Genomic DNA, 21599 nt, shown 5'->3' on the forward strand with positions numbered 1-21599 from the left:
TCGAAAGTTAGTAGCACCCTGTTGTCAGTTTGCAACGTAGTAGGACCAAGTTGGCATTTGTGTGCGATAGGTTTGTGATCAGAGTGATCACAAGTGTGATACATCAGCAAAAATGATCAATCTTTTGCCCTCTACATGGACAAGAAACTCATATGAACGGTTTAAATTCAGAGTCCAACCAGAACCTAATTGAGTTAAAACAGGAATTCCTGCACAAATATTGACTTAGCTGTTTCAGGATGGTGATTTACTGCAAAATGACACTCACCTTGCTATTACATAGGAAAATAACCAGATTACAAGCAACTGAGTGTTGGCAATCTGTCAGCGTTTATAAATTAGACTGCAGTTATTTGCAAACTTTTGCCAGTCTGTCTGAAGCGATTGCAATCAGTCTGAGTCAGACCATAATTGTTTGGAGATAATTGGTCTTCCACCAGGAAACCTGTGCGATCGCCTTGGTCACTCAAGTTAAGCATGCAACGCTCTCAATCTCTGAGCGACCGGCTGGTTGCCAGTTGCTTGCAATCGGCACAATTTAAGACCATCACTGGGAAACCGGCAATTGTTTTCTAGTTAGGTTCCCACCCTGTCTTTTAAAAATTCTTTTTTGTTCTAACATTACATACACCAGTCCTACGCACGCATCTATGACACACTTGATGGACACTGACACATTACAGGTAAAGCTAAGCTAATCCTAGCTCCATGTAAATACATTGCATTTCAGAGATATTTCACTAAATTTACTCCACATATAAAAAGAAATACTTTGAAAGGAATATATGAATGTTCAATTACTATTTGTGTACAATAGCTTCCAATTAGAGCACTGCTAAAATCTTACATGCTGCAATAAAAGAATGCACGAAGAAGAAACTTACCGTCCTGAAGAATCTGTTTTGCAACCGTTTTCTATACCTTATCTTTAAATTCAGTGTCCTCATTCAACACCGTACACTGGCTTATTTCCCGTGTGCAGCTTCAGTTTTTGATTAGGCTGATAAAGTGTGGAGCTTCTAAAGCAAATACAGCAGAAATTCAGAAGAGGAAAAATCTTCAGCTTCTATGGAAATAGTCTCACTGGCTCTAGTAGCTTTTAATTCTTTGGCTAATGTATGTGGGAAATGGCGTGTATAGTGCAACCAGGACAAGTTGAGCTATGTTAATCTGCTGAACTGCTTTCAACTGTGACCACATGGTAGAGTTATGTTTACACTCCTGTAGATCTTTATGACCGATGCTTCACCAAATCAGCCCAAAGGATAAAAGTGAACAGAGCAATTTTGTTTCCTCAGTGGGTCTTTATTTCTCTCTCCCATGGTAGCTATGGCAAAAACGTTCAATTACAGTATGTGATCACAGCTAATAAAGCTCACAATACTGAAAACATGGCAACAATTGCATTTAATGTACATAATAAAATAGAACTGATGGCACTGAGTCCCCAAACCATTTTTCTGCTTTTATAGACTTTTTTCCACTCTGTAATATAAACTGCAATTGAAGCATGCACTTAAATCTCAACACTGAGAATCATAAAATGTCTTAGTAGCTGTGCAAAAATAACTATATAAAATATATTGCTTTTACAATTAACCAAGCCATTGGCGCTGTAAATAAATTAAACTAGACAGCAACAACAAGCAGATACAGAAAGGAATTCAATTCAGTGTTAATGGTGATTTTATATAATGTACAAACATATTTAACAAATGCTTTTTTGTTTTTTGTTTTAGAACCTTTAACACCATTTGAACAACATTGTGCCTAAAACTCGAGATACACAAGTCGGAACTTGTCAATACACTTAACATGGACCTTCACTGAAAAGAAGGAAAAGTACATATTTATATAATATACACAACATGAGGATCTATAACGTCCTTCGTAAAACACAGGAATGCCCGTCCCTTAAACCCTCTGAACGTTTCACCGGGGACTACGTCTTCCTTCACATCCATTTATTTTGTGCACACTTTGCTCTTTTGCAAATTTAAACAGATGAATGAGAGGCTTCGGTGTCTGATTTTCAATGAAATTACAAAGAACTCAGCAAATGTGTTTGCACTTTGTCATTTTTGGGCTACTGAGTGTAAAATGACAATTTGATTCAAATTGAATTAAAAGCAATTGCAGCAAAGTGTGCAGAAAACAAAGGGTTCTCAATCATTTTTAAAGAGACCGTATTTCTTTGCTCTCAGCACCATGGACGTAAATGAATTACTCTGTAATAACATTAAGCTGTAACTGAATATGTTGTTTAAGCACTTGCTAACTGTGTAAAGTGCTCATTGCCACCGTTTTGTTGATCAGGACTGTAGAGTACATGTCTGGATACTTCCTTCAGTGCTTTGTCTCCAGCCTGGCTGAACGACGACGGACATGTCATGTAACAAAAGCTGACAGCCAGAAGCGGCAGATTGGGACGAGTAAAAATTTGGAGCCTTCTGCACGCTGCTTGGTGCCTGAATTCCCGGGAAAACAAACAGCTTGCAAACTGTACTCCTTATAAGACTTAACGTCAGACTGCACTCTGGGGTTGGTTAAAAAATATGAAACAAGTCCCTCTCACTTTAGATTTTTCCTTGTGTCTGTGCGCGTGTGCGTTAAGGATTGTAAGAGAGATAAAAGACGCTTGTCTACACATTCGACTCTATAAATGATCGCTTTGGTTTCATTGAAGCTACGTGAATGGCAGGATTATCTCGAGCTAGGCCAGGCTGCTTAGGCTTACTGTCCATTAACGTGTGTGGCATAGCCAGTGCTGGCTTGGACTCTTTGTAACAGTTGGCAGCTTGGCAGAACTTCTCTGCAAATTCCTTGGCATGCATGCCATTTTGTAAGCTACTCATCGCCATACCACCCTGAGGTGGTGGAGGTTTGTGCTGCTCCTGGTATGAGCTCGCCGTTTTGCCGTCGACAGATTGCAGGCCCATTGTCGACATGTTGTGACACACGAGGCCGTCGGAGGAGTGGTTCAGCCAGCTGCGACCGATAGACTGCAGGCTCGGGTGACTCTGCAAGCCGTGGTGCTGCTGCTGTTGAATCTGCTGCTGCTGCTGTTGCTGAAAACGGGCTGTCTTGTCGGTTATGCCCATGAAGGGCCTGGGTTTGTACTCGGCTGCGGCGCTGCCCTGTTGGCTGTGCTTTGTTTTGTCAGTGATCTTGGTGCGAACGTCAGGACCTAGCTTGCCGCTGTCTGACAGGCTGCTGCTTGATGCCAGGCTGCTGGTGGAACTAGACACACGCATGCTGCTGCTGCCACCGCCTCCCTGAGATCCCGCTGCAGCGCACATCCCTTCCTTTCCAGACTCTGAGTGATTCCCCTGGAATCCAGGACCAGAGCAGGCCAAGCCATCCAAGGACGATGCGGAGTGGGCAGACAGCCTGTCTTGGCCCAGACCTTTAGAGTTGCTGCAGGATGAGTAAGAGGCTTGAGAGGAGTGGAGACTCTCACTTTCACAACTGTGACCTATGGAAGAGGAGGCAGCTGCCAGCAACATGCGGTTCCCATACATGGGCTCGTCAGCTGGGGTGGGCAGAGGGCCGATGTCGATACCTGGGCCCGGCTTCAGCATGCTGGACATGTGTCGGCTGGGTAACGGACTGGAGGGAGCGTACTGAGATTTGGCCCCTGCCGAGCGACCCCCCACGGCTCCTCCCCCGGTCTGCATGGAACTCATGTGCTGATTGGTCTTGACAATTTGGGCTTGCTTGGTTGGCTGCAGGACCAGCCCCTGTTGAGGCAGGGCATCCCGGTGCTCACGAGGGTACCTGTGAGGAGGAAGCCTGCTGGGGCCTGGGGGTGAGCTGGGGCTCAGACTCTGATTCTGGTGTCCCACACTGATGCTGGCAGCCGCTGACTCAGAGGGTAAGACTTTGTTAAAAGAGTAACTGCTCTGGGACCAGCAGGCTTCACCTGTCCTGTCATGCTGCATGGCATCCTCCTCCTCTTCCTCCTCTTCAAGAATCTCTCTTTGGCCTTCTACACTCCTAGCAAGGCTGTGCTCTGAGGGGTCGTCCTGCCCTTCGTCTTGCTCCTGGTCAGACTCGTGGCCTCCTGATGCCTGGCTGGATGCAGCTGCAGCCCCACCGAGGCCTCCTTTGGTCTGAGTTCGCTGCATCTGTTTACATTCGTCCTCCACTCGAGCCAGCAGACGGCGGATTTCCCGGTTATTGGGACACAGCTTGGCTGCTTCATGTAAGTCAGCTAAGGCTGCTGTAAACTGCCTGCGAATGGAGAGAGGCATTGTAACCCGAGGCATAAATAAAATAAAAACATCAACACAACGCTGGTGTGGAGTTACTGAACCGCTTACCTGCTGCTTCTTTTAGCTCTGGCACGGGCATAGTAGGCCTCATAGGATTTGGGTTTCAGCTCCAGCGCTTTTGTTGCAAACTCCTCAGCCATCCCAAAATCCTACAGCCGAGGCAAAAAAACAAAACGGATAAATGATTTTGAACCAGTTGTTATTCTCTTCTTGCTATAGTGATAATGGAAACCAGTATACACTACTTAGTTCCTGTCACAGAGTAGAACATCTGTGACTTACTTCATTTTATGTCACAGTTTTCTTGCTTTGAGTGCATTTTTTCCCCTTTTTGTCTGTTTTGTATCACACACACAAACAATGTTTCCAAACACTATATGACGGCTGACTGCGATCCACGCAACATCTCTCTCACACTTTATACTCCCCATGTGAAGTGATAAAATGCCTGGCAGGCACCCCAGGTAGTTAGTTTATTGTAGAAAACACACAACCTTGTGCCGCCTGTTTATCTTCTTGCTTGCGGCATGTAATTGCACAAACAGCTGGCTCACTACAAACGTCTTCCTGCTAGACTTGGGCTTTGGACTGTAAACAAAACTAAATCTGCAGAAACTATTATCTGGGGGGAAAATAACCCAAAACCTTTCATATGTTCACATTTTCATGATGCTTTCTTTGGTGTCATTTTCAAAATGCACATCCCAGCTTAAATATTACTCCATCATTCTGTAAAACATGAGTGAGCGGAGAAGCTGACATTAGAACTGTCTGCACCCTTCTCCCACCCCTACCACCCATGTTACCAGCTAAACACTAACAAGCCTTCTTGTGTCTGCACATACTCAAACCACAGCAGAGTCACAGATTTCCTCCTTTCCTTTCTATACAGTAATATATGCATACAATACTGTGCAAAGGTCTTGAGTGGGGCCTTATTATTATTTTTTTTAATAGTTTAATAGAGAAATGTGCACATTGATTGAAACATGTGCAACTACACAAGGAAACAAGCATTGAAGTCAACATTTGGTGTGACCACCTTTATTCTTCGACACAGCCTGAACTTTCTTAGGTTCAAGTTGTGTTGAAGAATGCAGTTTCCAGGCTTCTTGAAGATCATTCAAAGCTCTTCTTTGCATGTTGGTTGACTTTTGGTCCATTCTCTGTCAAGATGATCCCACGCTGCTTCAGTCTTGTTGAGGTCTGGGCTCTGTGGAGGCCAGTCCATGACTGATTGAGTTCCACTGGGTGTTTCTTTTTCTGTCCAGGCATGCTTTTACTGCACTAGTAAGTTGTTTGGGATCATTGTCATGCTAAAAAAAAAATCAGGGTGCTGCCATGGTTTACATGGTGGATGAAAACTTGTTGTGACAAGAAAATACTGACTGAAATCCAGCCCTAAACCACGACCCAGCTTTCACTGTGTTTTACAAATATCCTGACCTCCCACAGATATCTTTACATTGATTTGAGCCCAAAATTGAAATATCGATTAAGGGTTCACGACATTTGCACAGTATATCAATAACAATATTATTACACATTCATAAATAAATATGAATGAAGAAGAAATCAAAGTCTCTTGAGAGACGTACATTGGTTTTCCTGCGACAGCGGGAGAGATTGAGGTACAGGGAGACCCTCAGGTCTTTAAATGCCTTCAGTTCATCACCGAAGCCTTCTCTGGGAAACTTCCTCAGGGCGTACTGGTACCTCTGGGCTGCCTCTTTCATCTTCCCTTTCTGCAGGACACATGAAGGGCAAACACGTGGTGAGGAAGAGGAGAGAACCAAAGGAAAAGCGGAATAATGTAGGGGAGAGAAGCAGGCCAAGGCATCCACCAGATACTCCCACAATAGCTGTTCTCTGGCTCAAGTCCTCCCTTCTCATCAATCACACATACAACAAACAGACAAGCTCAGATAAGACGCGCACACACACACTAACAAGTTACACATGACAGGTTTGTCCTTTCTGCTGCAAACTCAATCTGTTAAATGTCAGACATCGATCACGGCACCTTTGTTGAGTGCTATGAAACATGCACATCGATTCATTGTCTACATTTATCTAAGCAAGAAAAAACCATCCTTCTCTCCACTCCTTTTTATAAAAAAGATTGGAGGAGCCATGTCTGTGTTTTTTTTAAGCATTTCATTAAAACAGGAAAATCATCTTTACTGTCGAGAGGAATCAGTTTCTATTTCAGATACCTTGTAAAGCAGGTTTCCTTCCTCCATCAGCTTCTGAAGGAGGATGATGAGGATGTCAGGCTTTGAAGTAGCCATGGCCCAAGCAGCGTTCCCTGCGGAAGCAGAAGGCAATTCATGGTGCCGTTTTCAGCTTGAACAGACGGACATCGTATTCTCTTTAATTTGGTACAAGGTAAAGTTACCTAAAGATTGTACCTGATCGATCATAAGGAGACGTTCTGTAGCCTTAAGTTTATTGAGGCCAGTTAACAGTTAGGAGGAAGAGAAGAGAGGTCATGCGACAGGAAGGGTTGTTATTTGAAGCGAAAGCAAATTGTGTTACAAAGTGCAGTGTGACAATATACAATTATGGCTCACTTAAGTTGAAATGATGTCACATTTTCATCAGTAAATGCACGCTGACTGCGCCGAGGAAAATTTAAAGGTTCAGCTCTATTTTTTTTCTCCAAGACAGCAGAGTGCGCTGAAGATAAGCTGCAGAAATGTAGCTTTATGAATGTCATTTGGGTGATAAGTCACATTCTTAAATTAGCCAAGCAGCTCATCAGGGAGAAATGGGACCGACATACTCTTTATAGTTAGGGTACACACACGCCCACAGTGAGTGAAAAGCAGGAATGGAAACAGTTTTCCCACGACATTCCACAAATTTTGTCTGATTGTATTTAGTACCATGAGATACAGAAGAGGGCAGAAACAAACCCGACATAGAAACGTAACAAAATACTGTCTTTCTGTGTTTACTGAGATGTGACAGTACTCTGCGGGCACTTTGTAGAAACCACAGGCGTAAAGCTGTCCAAAGAGGGTTGTACAAACTGGTACTGGTTTCCCTCACTCACTAGTCTCAATTTGACATGTTGGTAATAAATATACAAAATACAGCTTTAAGCAGTTTCACCCTTAGTCAAGGCATTTTTTAAGAGTTCTTACCCAGCTTTGCTCCTTTCTTTAATAGAGTCACCACCACTGACGTGTTCCTACAACCTATGGCCCGGTCCAGAGGCCTCATCCCACTGTGGTCCACATGCTCTATCACTGCTCCTCTTTCCACCAAATACTGGACCTATAGGAGGCCACAGATGGTTAAGAAAACATGAACAATGCATCCACAGTCAAGAGTGCAGCTAACTCACAACAGTATGTGTTCAATAACCTTAGTGGAATGTTAATTAAGGCTAAATAAAGATTGGGACGTGTGGTGTTTTTGTGTCTCTAAGGATATTGGAGGGGGTGTGTGTGTTTCAGCAAATTTAAAACAATTTCACTCACAATCTCTGCGTCTCCATAGAAGGCAGCGAGGTCCAGTGGAGTTCGTCCGTTTTTGTCCGTGTGGTCGATGACCGCACCCTTCTCTACCAAAAACTGCACCACATTCTTATGTCCTTTTAAACATGCCCAGCTCAGGGGCGTCAGTCCCTCCTTGTCCATCGACGTTAAAGATGCACCTTTAAGACCAATGGAAAAAACAAACAAACAGTTGTTTCATATGAACACACTGTTGACTACAACTAGCTAACTGGCATATGATGCTTTGGTGCACCGCTCACCTTTAGAAAGCAGAAACTCCACAGTACTCAGGTGACCCTCACAAGCGGCCACCATGAGCAGGGTCCTGCCCTGCTTGTCACTGATGTTAATGTCAGCACCATTCTGTAGCAGCAGCTCTGCAATCTAACACACAGGCGAATAAGGTTCAGCTATACAGAGCTCACGCGCAGCGTTATTTAAGAAAGCAGGAGACTGTGAGGGCAGGACACATAATGCAATCAAATGCCACACGTTTGGAGAAAGATGCCACTGTGTAACTGTAGTTGGAAGCAGTGTTGTTATTTGTAACCACTCAGAAACTCTCACCTGCCAGTGTCCTTGTCTGACCGCGCAGAAGAGAGGAGACACCCCCCGCCTGTTGACCTGCTGCACCACCGCCCCCTGCTCCAACAGAAAGCTGCATACCTCCATCTTGCCACGACCGGCTGCAGCCGTCAAGGCTAAAGTGAGGAAAGGGGACACAGGCACTTCTTCAGACACATTTACTTATTAATATATCGTAAAAGAAACACTTTGAAAGCGAACAAAATGTGTCCAGTACACAGTGTTGTTTGCTGCTAATAAAGAGGCATCCAATGTCTTTAGTACCCTTGAAGTACTGTGTACGGCTCAGATAGAAACAGTGACTCCAGAATCTCTGGAAAAATAAGGAGTGTAAGCTGCAGCGTGCTACTAATTGACTTTAAATCAGATAATTATGTTTATGCTTATTAAACTCATTAAATTCCTGCCTCAAGTTCCCCCGGCCTTGGACAAAGAGATGAGAATTCAGTCATTTCATGCATCAGCAGACAAACATTAGACAAGAAAAATCCAGCAACTGTGTTAAATGCCCGTTCTTGTTTACGTTTTGTATCTTCCTCAAACCGAGATTAACTGGAATTAGCCAATTAATTTTAAAGAAAAGGAACTCAAACGCTGTATTAATTGATGCTTGTAAAGAAAAGAGATTCTTCAAGTGTTGGATGCTTACAGTTCGTCAGCAGATGGACTGGTCTTAAATGAGTGCTGGTTATCCAAACAAAGAGGGATCCAACGTTAAGAATCGGAGCAGCTTTGCTCTCACAAAGATTTAAGGTGCCGCTAAGCCTTCTTGTCTCTCTGACATCATCCATCTGGATGAACAGTCATCAGAGCCAACCAATCCCAGCCTCCATCTGCTCAAAATATGGATATCCTCTCACACGGCACAGAGCAGAACAATGACTCTAAGGAACTAAACTTAGGCTGTGCTTGTTCTCAAGGGAGCGGCGTTAGCCAGAGTGGGGATGGTAGTGGCCTACAATGAACATATAATCAGCAGCTCAAGAGCTGCACTCTTCATGTTTTTACACGTTATTCTTAGAAGTTCTTCATCCTCAGAGACCTTTCCATATATTGATGAGGGTATTTATTCGAACCTTCAAAGTAAGAGCTTCTACAGAAGATTATCAACATTCCTACTCACAGAATAAGGAGCTCCTTTTCTAACTTTTATTGTTTTAGAGCGACTTGCAAAGATATCCTTCCTTATCTTGTGTTTTGAAAGCTATTCATCTCAGCTCTCCTGCATTTCACCTCTCCTCTTCCTATCCGTGCAGACCACCTACAAGCCACCTTCAAAGCGTCTTTAAATCACTTTGATAGACTAGGTAAACGTATAATAGCCCTATTCTGCAACCAGGCTGGCAGAGCTCAAGACACACCAACAACAGAGAGGTCGTGACCTGACATTTTAAGCAAAGCTTTGCAGATAAAAAAAAAAAAAGAAAGAAAAAAGCTGGAACTCTTTTTTTTTTAAATTTTTTCTCAAAACAATGCCAAATGCCTTTCTAACCACAGTAAGGAATATTTCAGTTTGTCCATGCTTGTGCCTGTAATAGTTTCAGAACAAGAACTGTTCAGAGTTTCATTAAAAAAACCTGACAGACTGTCAATTTAAGAAAAAAACACGGTTGCAGGAAAATGATGAAAGACAATCCAGACAATGGTTTTGAACAATTATCACTTGGTTTTGCCTGTTCAACAGCTTGTTGAAGGCAGCTGCAACTCAAATAACCACCCCTTAAAACCAAGGTATGCAGAAGAGCATCTTTAAACACACACACCGTGTCAAACCTTGAAGCAGATGGGCTACAGCAGCAGAAAACCACACTATGTGCCAGCTAAGAACAGGAAACAGAGGTTCAAGATTCTCACTAAAATTGGTTCTGCTGCAACGTTCAGACGACAGGGTCACAATTTGGCATAAACAACAAGAATGCATCCATTCTTGTATCAACAGTTTAAGCTGCTGGTGGTGTAATGGTGAGACCCAACCCACCGTACATGAGTAACGACACGGCAAACATGAGTATTACTGCTGACCATCCCTTTATGATCACACTGCTTCCAGCAGGATGACATGCTGTGTCACAAAGCTCAATTATTTTCAAATTCTTGAACATGAAAATGAATTCACTTTACTCAAATGATTACAATTTCTTCATGAAGACCGAGCTTGAAAGTGTAGCTTAATTCCCGGCTGTATTTCTTTAAGTAAACCAAACTTCCTGATTCTTGGATAACTGATATTGTCCTTGTCGCTTTGCCCCTTCAACATCTTCCTCTGGGGTCAAGAATCCTGCTGTTTGATCATAGCTTTGCAATTCAGGGACTAAGACCACAAAATACTAAAGCTTGTGCTAGACAAAAAAGTATTTAAATAAAGTCGACATAGGGACAACATCATGGTGGATGAAAGGATCTTGCAAGATTTTCACCCAAGGAACTGGGGGTTCACTTCCCAAATAAACGGTAGTATCTACTTCATTTGCAATTATAGAAAAAGACCAAAATATGTAACAAAAATTGCTTTTATGCAAAACAACAATGCTGTGGCTCTTTGCCACAAGCCAGTCATGCTTACAACAACTAGAATGACTCTTTGCAGGTAAATTGCCTTTCTTTGCATAACAGGGAGGTTTATTGCATCCTAAGAGGGGACTTTAAAAGATAGAGTTTGCACAGATGTACAATCAAATCTTCTTCTATTTAAACACAAGAGACAGCAGGTCTATTTGCAGTGAGATGTAATACTCCGATGAATTTTAAACACGCTATAACATTTCACACATCGTTATGAGAGGAGCGTTTCTGAGGCAACGACAAAAGGCTGGTTTTCAAGGGGATATTTCTGAATTTTCTTTTTCGCTTTCCATCTTCTCTGCATCACAGCACAACAATTGGATTAATAAACCTGCAGCTGAATAGCAGCAAAGGGATTTCAAATATTGCTTCATCGCTAATAATTTCTGGTGTTTGTATCTAGTCATTTCTAGACAGTGCAGCCACTCCACCACTAAATATTCAATTTATGTCTGCAGCAAAATTCCAGCTTTTTTTATTCATTTTTCCCCCCCCAAGCATGACTGAGTGCAGACAAATCTACATTGTGGTCATAACTGTGTTTACTGTTGTTTACAGATTTAATCCCCTTGAATACAGATGAGCCAGGATCACAGTTTTAATGAGTGCCAGGTGGGTGCAAAAATATGTTAATTCAAGGTCATGTCAAGGGGTTAAGACTCACTGTGTTTCAGGTCAGCGGAGCCACAGCTCTGACTACTGCCACCTGTGACCCACTATGTTATTACTTTAGAAGGAAGAGGTGAGGTGATAGCAATGATTAAACATCCACTTTGTTAAAAAGAGCTGAAAGTCAAATACTGGAAAGCCACGTGTACTATTGGATTTTACTTTGCTCCAAGCAGATCTAATCTACATTTCAGAGGGAAAGATCTTTGTCCCAGGCCAGCACTGCAAAATCATCTGAAGCAGTCATTTAACAGAGAACAAGCAGCAGTTAGCCACACTTTGGACAACCTCTCCACTAAGAAGCTGACCTACATTCTTAAAGCAGCCAACTTTGAATGCTAAATCCTGCTGGGTTAGAGTTGAGAGACACACAAAGAGAATTCTTCTTTATACATATTCTACTATGACTGCAGCGACAACTAATACTGTTGTCTAATGCTATCTGGACACTTGACTCTCAGGGCAGATGTTCATAATGATGATGACAAAAATGTGGCCAATGTTTTAACACAACCTGCACTAATGATTGTGAGGAATATTGAAGCTCTAACACCACATGTGTCTCATTCTTACATAATGCATCACAAGTATTACTAGGATCAATGAAAAATAAAGCATAGCTGTGCTTTTTAACCATCTGTATTGAACATCTGGATCTCTGCACTGTGACATAAAATAGAAATCTTATGTAGTACATAAAATTTTTCCCTTTCTCCATCACAGATTATAGACATTCGAAAAACGTCAAACACTTAAAAACTGAAGACAATCTTTTTCGTCTTTTAAAAATGGCGTCAGGTGGTTGCTGTCAGTGCCTCTGTCAGTGCGCCCCAGGGTGGCTGTGGCTACAATGTAGCTTGCCATCACCAGTGTGTGAATGTGTGGATGACTGGATATGTAAAGCGCTTTGGGGTCCTTAAGGACTAGTAAAGCGCTATATAAATACAGGCCATTTACCATGCTGTGCACGTGATGAAATTGTATGTTTAATGATTTTTTTCCCTGCCATTATTCAGATTGAAGACTCGTGGAACACAAGTAATAACATGATTAAGTACTCACTCTAATGCGATTACTGAGTTCAGCAAAAGTAATGAGTTACCGTTAAAATACTGCATTAAAGACAAAGTAGTAATGCTTTAATGGCTAAAAATTATGATGCATGAACGCTTCCCGGCCAATGCAGCCTTGCAGTCTGCTGTATCATTTCTGTCAGACAACCTTCAAGTAACCCGTCTTAAATCTGACAGCCACCTTCTGCTTTTCCGACTTCATGCCGTTTCCTGCAGCACCACATGGCTTTTTGCTTTGACTCCTCAATCACTTTCAAATGAAAACAAACTGTCTCACAGAGGGAAGGACAAACTTTTAAAAAGTCCAAAATAATCCTTTCAGGAAAAACAAAACAGGAACTACTACTCATTCTAAATCTGAGTGGGACTAGCAGCGTATAAAACCAACTGTGGAGTCGACGCTGTTGTTTTAACATAAAGCACCGAGGGAATACTGTTCCTAAAATTCAGTGGGACAATTTTTCTAAAAAAAAAAGGAAAATACTGTGTGGACTGAATTCCAAGCAGAAAGCTACACGACAAGAGTAAGTAATGCTTTTACCAGAAAGTACAGCACAGGAGGACTTACAACAGCCATTAAAATGCACCCACATTTGGGTTGAGCGACCTCTGCATCAAACAGAGAGCATTACTGTGGAGAGCACAGATACAGGACTTTCCACTGCAGCATTCAATTACAGCAGTGTGGTTCAGAATGCAAAAACAGCTGGTGATAGTACAAAAGAGCCGTGTAATGCAAAAAGATTGATGAGAACATACCTGTCTCTCCCCACAGTGTGTCATGACTATCAATTTGCACAGCGTGCTCATTATTCAACGCCAGCAAGCCTCTCACAACCTGCCAAAAAAGAAACTTAGATTAATGACATGCTGTTTCAGCAGAAAAAAAAAAAAAAATCAAATAAACCTTTGAGAGGTTACAGTATACAAAATGCTAATCTTAAAAAACATTAACAAAAACGAGCATTCAAATAGTTGAACTTTAAAAGGGTCTTTTCTGCATGCAGGTTGACTTCACTTGGCCCAGTTATGTTATTCTAATCCAGGCCTTGGGAGCCAATTCCAGCTAACGAGGGAGCCAAACTAAACCTTGAGTCTACATCTCACCGGGGCAGCTGAAGGCGCTGCACTGTTATCGATTGTGAATCTACATGCAATTCTGAACAGTACTTCTGGCTTTGAGTCATATTCACAGAGAACGCTGTGTGCTCATTTTTATTTTATATATCTATAGTTCCTTCTGATCTTTAAAAAAAAATAAATCAGAAATTCTTTGTGAAGGCTGTTGTGAAACCATGCAAGAAAGAAAAGGTCTTGTCTCACTATTAAAACTGGAAAAACCAGGATCCTGTGTGGCTTAAAGTATGTTTTTTGTACATCCATGTTTTCTTTCTTTTGTAGCGAGAAACAGTACAAAAAAAAGGGCATTTATGTCTATGGATCTGGTAAAATACATGCATGTGTGTCAGTCAGACCTGTGTGTGCCCCATGCTCGAGGCTGCAATCAAAGCCTGCTGCAGAGCTTTGCTCTTCAGAGAGCAGTCCTGCTGCTGCCCCTCAGCACTCCATTCTAGCTCCAGCAGGTACTGGATAATCTCAAGGTGTCCTCGTAGGGCAGCATGGACCAGAGCACACTGGCCACTCTTATCTACATGATCAACCTGGCAAAAAGAAGATTCTTGGTTTTAATAAACAGAAACAGCAAAAACCTGTGAGGTAAATATACCGTATGCATGGTTCAGACGTAGTAATTTTTACGCACTTTCAAAGTCCATTATCAAGCTTTTCCAGTACATTACCAAAAAAAGAATGAATGTTTCAATTTGCATTACCTCAATAAGACCATGTAAAAATTGAAACAAATCATCTTAGGTCGACTTAAAAGTCCTTTGTTCTCCTTTTGTTAAAACAGAGAAAAATGCACCACACGAAAACACTGAAAAAGGAAATGGTTGATTTATATGCATATAGTGTACAAACTCAAAACACATATTTCTCTTAAAACAGAAAGATGTGCAAATGTGAACAAATCAACTTAAAGATATTCATCTCCACTTGACAAAAAACAACAACCACACAAAACAAGAAAACTGCACAAATTAATAAGTCTTTAATCATTAATAATAATTAATAATTTTTGTGACACAAAAATAGGAGACAGATGTTTGTTATTTTAACTAGTTAAGCACACATGCCCAGAGAAATGGGGGGAAAAGGGAGGAGACCACGTTTAATCGATTATAACACGAGGTCAGAAATATAAGTGCTGACATGAGTAGTGTCCACAGAAACCTCTGAATCTCAGCTAAAAACTCATGTAAACCATGTCTACAAACACCAAACAAAGCAAAGACACCAGACAGTTAAAAGAGCAGTTACTGCACCATGAATCTGTGGACAGGTAATATCCATATTTTGATTTATGATTTTCTGGAGTTAAATGTGAACCAAAGCATATTTTCAAACGTGTTATATGCTATAAAATACTTTTAAAAATTAGGTGAGGGAAATAAAAAATATTTTTTTCTATGTTTGAGTCACAGTAACTTTGACATAGTAACATCTGCAGTAATATTTACAGCTCTGATGACATCTCACCAGTGTTAGCTTTATTTTGACACCAAGACTGTTTACACAGAGTTTGTAATTGCAGAGAAATACATTTATTTTGGTCATTTCCTTTTCAAGCAGGAAGCTCACCCTTCTTGGTATACCCTTTAGATGAATACAGAGTTTTTAATTAAATACATTTTCTTTAAATAATGTTCCCTTTTAGAAAAAGTAGGATAATTAAAAAAACAAAACATTTATTATAGCTCTGTCACGTAGAAAAAAACCTGTCTTTTTTCTGTGGTCTGTTATATAACATTAGGGGTGTTCGTGGCAATTAACTTTTTAATCGACTAAGCGGGTCAAGTAAGAAACACTTAAATATTAAGTTACATTTGAAAACTGTTTTAAAAAAAAACATATCCCCATTCCACATTCCAAAATGTCATGTGACAATCTGATTGGCTTAGGAGTGATGATGTCACAAGGATGTCACAAGGATGTCACAAGGATCCTTTGAAGTTTTTCTATAAATAGGGGTGAGAAACAGCAATTTTCAGTTCGTTTCTTCGCAGCCTTTGTGTTTGCAGCCTTCAAACGTTCACTACAGAAAAATTTGGAAACCTCTCAGAGTCATCGGATACAAACGCCAACATGTATCCAAGATTACGGCAACCAAGACAAAAAGATTTCGCCGCCTCTCCTTCCACGCGTGGCCGGCCAATTTCTCCAAATGGCCTCTTATCCATCCAAAGGGCATTACAGGAGAGTAGGAATGAAAACAACCATCTCCAGAACAAAATTCGACAAATTGAAGAAGAAAAACGTCACCTGGAGAAGAAGTGCTTACAGATGGAAGCACAAAACAAACACCTGGAAGAAACACTACAGCGCCAGCCCGACATCAACATTATTAATGAGGGCTGGGGGATCAAGTTTGCTCAAGCCAGAGAGCAGATTGTATCCCTCATCAAAGAAAACAAGAAAAAGAGCGCTGAAGTTAAAGAAATGTCCGAGCAGCTTCAAGGCAGGAAAGCGACGATTGATAAAATGGAGTGGGATCTGCAATACATGGACCAAATGAATCACCTGCTCCAAAGAAAGCTTGATGAAGCTGAAGAAAAAAATAAAGAAGTCCTCCAACAGAAGGAACAACAGGACACAAAGCAAAAAGACCTGCAGCGCGAGCTCCAAGGCATGCAGGAAAAGTACAGAATGGTGAAGGCAGAGTTGGAACAAACATTGGTCCAAAATAAAGACCTCCTTCAAGAGAAAGAGCAACAGAAAGAAAGACTGCCAGAAGAAAAGTGCATTATCAAGGACTTTGAGAGTAAAAATCAAAAGTTGCAAGGATTCTGTGATGAACTGAAGGTCAAAACAAGTGAGCTGGAGGGAGAAAAGGAAACACTAGAAAAACGATGCTCACACATGCAGAAAAAGATTGATCACATGGCCAAAAACAACTCAGAGCTCATTAAGGGGATATTGTTGGAATTCAACAACTTGAAGCGGGAAAACACAGAAATGCAGGCCCAAAAGCAAAAACAAGACAAAACGCATGAGGACCTGCAGTGTACGCTCCGCGATATCCAGAAAAGAAATGAGCAGCTAGAAGGCCTGCACAAAGAAGATCAAGTGAGAAATGCAGACCTGCAGAAGGCAAAGCTGACACAGGAGGCAAAATCCAAAGACCTCAAAGAAAAGCTTAAAGAAACACAAGCAACATTAGAACAGGTGGAACAAACATGCAAGAAACTTGAGAGGCAAAACACAGAAACCATCGAGGAGTTGAGAACCCTCATCCTGGACAAAAAGGCGCTCGTGGAAAAGTCCATGAAAAAGAAGAAAAGATTCTTCAGCTTTTTCCGGTAGAGGGACAATACTGCTTCTTCAACTGATGTAGCCTCGTCTTGCTCCACCTCTGTTCACCCCCCAACCAGTCCCGGCAGTTGACTGCCCCCTCCTGAGCCTGGTTCTGCCGGAGGTTTCTGCCCGTTTAAAGGCAGTTTTTCCTCCCCACTGTCGCCTAGTGCTTGCTCAGAGGGGATTGTTGGGGTTTTCTCTCCTCTACCTTGTTTCTTTATTTACTTGTTAACTTTTTGCTCTTACTTCATTTAACCTTGTTTCGTTATTTACTTGTTAACTTTTTGAACTTACCTCATTTAACCTTGTTTCGTTATTTACTTGTTAACTTTTTGAACTTACCTCATTTAACCTTGTTTCGTTATTTACTTGTTAACTTTTTGCTCTTACTTCGTTTTACCTTGTTTCGTTATTTACTTGCTTGTTTAACTTTTTTTTCAACTTATCTAACAAAATAAAACAGTTGAATTTATCCTTTGAGTATTGTTCATCTATTCTTTACAGAGTTTTTCCAAAACACTTTCAAACATTCAGATCTGTCTTTCATTTTCTTCTTGAAACCTCATGAACGGTGAACTAAAAACTCTGGAACATGGTTTGAAACACTGAAATTGTTTCAGCTGAAACTGGCAAAGTCATACGTGCGTGTGTGAGTGTCACAGGTGGATATGGTGTCATTAGTCCGGTCATCATGTTTAGGCTCATTCACTCCAGAATTATTTAGGCCAAATCTTTAAAACAGTGTCACTGCACACACATTTCAATCACACAAATGCAGGATTAATTCTTTGCAGTATTTTATCTGATTTATTATGAGAATGTCACGCCTGATCATTTGCACCCACAACATCAAAAATGGGGGCAAAAGGGAGGAGACCACGTTTAATGGATTATAACACGAGGTCAGAAATATAAGTGCTGACATGAGTAGTGTCCACAGAAACCTCTGAATCTCAGCTAAAAACTCATGCAAACCATGTCTACAAACACCAAACAAAGCAAAGACACCAGACAGTTAAAAGAGCAGTTACTGCACCATGAATCTGTGGACAGGTAATATCCATATTTTGATTTATGATTTTCTGGAGTTAAATGTGAACCAAAGCATATTTTCAAAGGTGTTATATGCTATAAAATACTTTTAAATATTAGGTGAGGGAAATAAAAAATCTATTTTTCTATGTTTGAGTCACAGTAACTTTTAAAGTGTTTGTGCTAATAACATCATGTACAGTAAGACAGGCATGGAGAACAGCACTGACTGGGAGAGCCTTTGAACAGATGACATTCAGTTCAATTCAACATATAAGACTTTAAGAATGAACAAGCATCTAAGTAAAATCTATTTATTTAGTCTATCATCTGTGATATTATTATGTACAATTATAATGTATTGTTCACCTCTCTTAAATAAACAGGCAGCCTTAATGTATGAAATATTCATTCATTAAAACACTAAAATTTGTCTGTTGTCTCAGTGGCTGATAGTGCCCACAGGCATCAATAGCTTGAAATAGCTTGAAGCTATTTATAATTTTTATGTTTAATGGGTGGGTGCTCACGATAAACAGATTTTGAATGAAAGCCCGGGAACTTCAGTACCACAAAAAGTGGCTATTCTCTGTGCCCATATGGATCAGTCCCTCTTATTACCATTATTCCCTTAAGCCTCAAGTTGGCTAGTTAAGTATCAGACTAACGTTTAAAGCTTTTACTTGAGTGAAGTAACTCACATTACTGCTACTGCTAAGTAATGTTAGCTATGTTTACAGCATATACCATAAATCACCATGCCATAACCAACTACTGTACTATCACACTCAGTGCATTTCTCCAGCACGTTTGATAGCTAGCAAAATAATAATAATAGTTTTAAAATTAGCATGTGTTATGTACACATACTCGAAAATTATTTACTAGGACTCACCTGTCATGTGACTCAGAGTGCAAATTCCACCAGTGTCGTTTTCCATCAAACACTCATTAAAACAGCAACGTCAAGTTAGTGCACTCATCCCCAGGGGGAGGGCGGGGTCACACATTGAAACAGACTGGCACGCAGAGGTGCAAGGCAGACCAGATGGAGAAATTTTGCTTTCACACTTTGTGACTCATTCAGTTATTTGTGGTGAATGAAATATGGTTTCAACCACGTTTAAGCACCACATCTAAAATTCAAGCACTATTCAAACCTTGAAAAGACAATATTTAAATTCAAGCCTTTTTTAATGATTTCAAGCACCCATACAAACCCTGCATATGAAAAAGCCAGAAATCCAGAAAGATGGCCAAATGAAACCAAATGTCTATGATCACAAGAAAACTACATCAGTAGAGTTGTCAAGTAGTCACAATATGAAAAGTCCTCACCTTAGCCTCCTTTTTACAGAGCAGCATGACTTGTCCCAAGTGTCCTGCAGCAGCTGAGAAGCAGAGGGGGCTCATGCCGTTTTCTGAAACAACATCCACGCTGGCGCCGAACTCGAGCAGCAGTGAGACAATTTCCTGGTGACCGAGGTGACACTGGACGCAAAGCACTGGTGCGTTGTTCAGGACTTCTGTGCGGTAATTCACGTTTGCCCCTCCCAGCATCAGGAGACGGCTTACCTGATCATACAAGCAAAAAAATAAATAAAAAATGCAGAAAGCATTCACGTTTGAATATTTATTTCAAGGTCTTTGCAAAGAAGTGAATTTTTTATCACATGTACTTAAAGGTGAAAGAAATCTGAATTAAAAATAAATGTTATTCTCTTAAGAAGAGATGACTGTTTAACTATTTTACTCTTTATTGGCTAAATTATACACTTAAAAATGTGAACTACCACCCATGTTTGAGCAGCAGAATTGTTTCCATTACTCATTTTATGGCTCATACAGAGATCAAACTTCTTATTCTCATCTTCAGATTTTTCAGACGGCAAATGAAACGGCCACATTCTAGCGAATGCAATTATCAAGTGTGGTATTCGCTTTCATTACGAGTAAATCAATAATAAAGGCCTAGTCAAACAAAACCAAAGAGTGAAATGAGTGTTTGACGACAGGAGATGAAAGTGTGTGTTATTTTCTGGATCCTCTGTAGCATAATTAACCCCCCCACCCCTCCCCCAGAGGAGAGAATAAGGTCATTTTGTAAATGTCTGTTTGACTAATACTACACATTTATACAATAACTCACAAACAGACACCAGGTGATGGAACGCCCTCTGAAACAATAACACTAACGGCAAAGAAGTACGGAGGATAATTTTTCTTCGAGCCAGAATGCATCATGCTGGCAGAACAGCCTTTCCAGGAAAGGCCAAATGATTATCGCCCTTCGAAACACGACTGAAAAGCAGTACACAGGAAGTTGGCTCGTGCGCGAAGCTTATTAACATTTACCTGTCAAATTATAATTGGACACATTAACAATATAAAAGGACAGCGGTTATTAATAAAACATTCTCTGCGTGGAGCAACATTCGGGGATTAAAAGTGTAACTAAAATCTAAAGAAAGTTGCAGTTATTTCTGAGATGCATTTGCTTTAAAATGACCTAACCAGTGTATATGATTATATTACTCCAATGTAACAAAAGGGTTATGAAAATGCTGAAAATTGGATACATATACTGTGTGTTTAATATATAGTGTTTAAAGGTTTCCTATATCCCCTCAAGAAGCTTCTACTTTGCATTTCAACAAAAGCAACCTGTTGCATTTAGGCATTTCAGGTTATCAATAATGTGTTTTTTTCATCGTTAGCTAATAAGCCGATTGTTCTGCATTCAACAGACGCGCAGGAGCAAACCTGAAGCAAAGGCTTACCTTGACATTAGGTGTGTAGAGGTTCCTCAGGGAGGCCAGGGCTGCAGAAAGGCCGTCAGTGCTGCAGTTTATCCACAGAGCCTGAAGGACACTGGATGACACGCCTGTCTTCTTGCTCAGACCCTGCACGCACGCCGATGCATAAATGCATGAGTAAATACACAAACACACATATGTAAAAACCAGCGAATCTGAGGGGCATAAGCTGTCAATGTTGCTTTCCACATCCCACGGCTTATCCTCTGGTGAACCATTGTCACAGTGCATAAATCAAGAGAAAGTGAACACCAAGAAATTCCTGCAAGGGATGGATTTCAAATAAAGATGAATGCATAGACCACGTAGGTTCCACATCTATACCTTGAAGATGTGTGCTTTGAGTATGTGGTGTCCCAGCTCCATTGTCTGCTGCCGATTCAGTTTCCCCTCTTGGCGCGATAACATGAAAGCCATGAGAGCGTGACCGGTCCTGGGTTAGAAAACAAGGGAACAGATAGGATACTCAGTCGTCAACAGTAGGAATGATTGTTCCTCTGCTTCAAACGACATGAAAGTACTGATTCATTCTGCTGATGACGAGGAGCCTGGCACTGTCATGGAGAACTATTGTATTCTGGAGCTAGTGTGAATAAGCTAAAAATGTTTGGCAATGACCCTCTGAACAACAGGGGGGAAGAGTGTCACTGAGGCACTAATTAATGCAGA

General features: G+C 41.0%; 1 protein-coding gene across 5 annotated transcripts in view; it reads right to left on the reverse strand.

The window, feature by feature from the left end:
- Positions 1 to 1284: 1284 nt before the first annotated feature.
- Positions 1285 to 21599, reverse strand: part of LOC101475961 (protein TANC1) — a 113301-nt gene continuing 92986 nt past the window's right edge. For 4 of the 5 annotated variants that reach the window (XM_076875045.1, XM_076875044.1, XM_076875043.1 and 1 more), the window contains 13 exons: positions 21255 to 21363; positions 20895 to 21017; positions 19453 to 19689; positions 14145 to 14330; positions 13429 to 13507; positions 8348 to 8481; positions 8041 to 8164; positions 7763 to 7938; positions 7424 to 7556; positions 6491 to 6582; positions 5873 to 6019; positions 4323 to 4423; positions 1285 to 4233 (listed from right to left, as the gene is read on the reverse strand). In XM_076875045.1, coding sequence (XP_076731160.1) covers positions 2643 to 4233; positions 4323 to 4423; positions 5873 to 6019; positions 6491 to 6582; positions 7424 to 7556; positions 7763 to 7938; positions 8041 to 8164; positions 8348 to 8481; positions 13429 to 13507; positions 14145 to 14330; positions 19453 to 19689; positions 20895 to 21017; positions 21255 to 21363 — 3232 coding nt within the window. In that variant the 3' untranslated portion in view covers positions 1285 to 2642. Of the gene's footprint in view, positions 4234 to 4318; positions 4424 to 5872; positions 6020 to 6490; positions 6583 to 7423; positions 7557 to 7762; positions 7939 to 8040; positions 8165 to 8347; positions 8482 to 13428; positions 13508 to 14144; positions 14331 to 19452; positions 19690 to 20894; positions 21018 to 21254; positions 21364 to 21599 lie in introns of those variants that run through there. The other variant, XM_076875046.1, reaches the window with a different exon arrangement.

This window comes from Maylandia zebra, linkage group LG16, assembly GCF_041146795.1.
Source record: "Maylandia zebra isolate NMK-2024a linkage group LG16, Mzebra_GT3a, whole genome shotgun sequence".
Taxonomy (NCBI): Eukaryota; Metazoa; Chordata; class Actinopteri; order Cichliformes; family Cichlidae; genus Maylandia; species Maylandia zebra.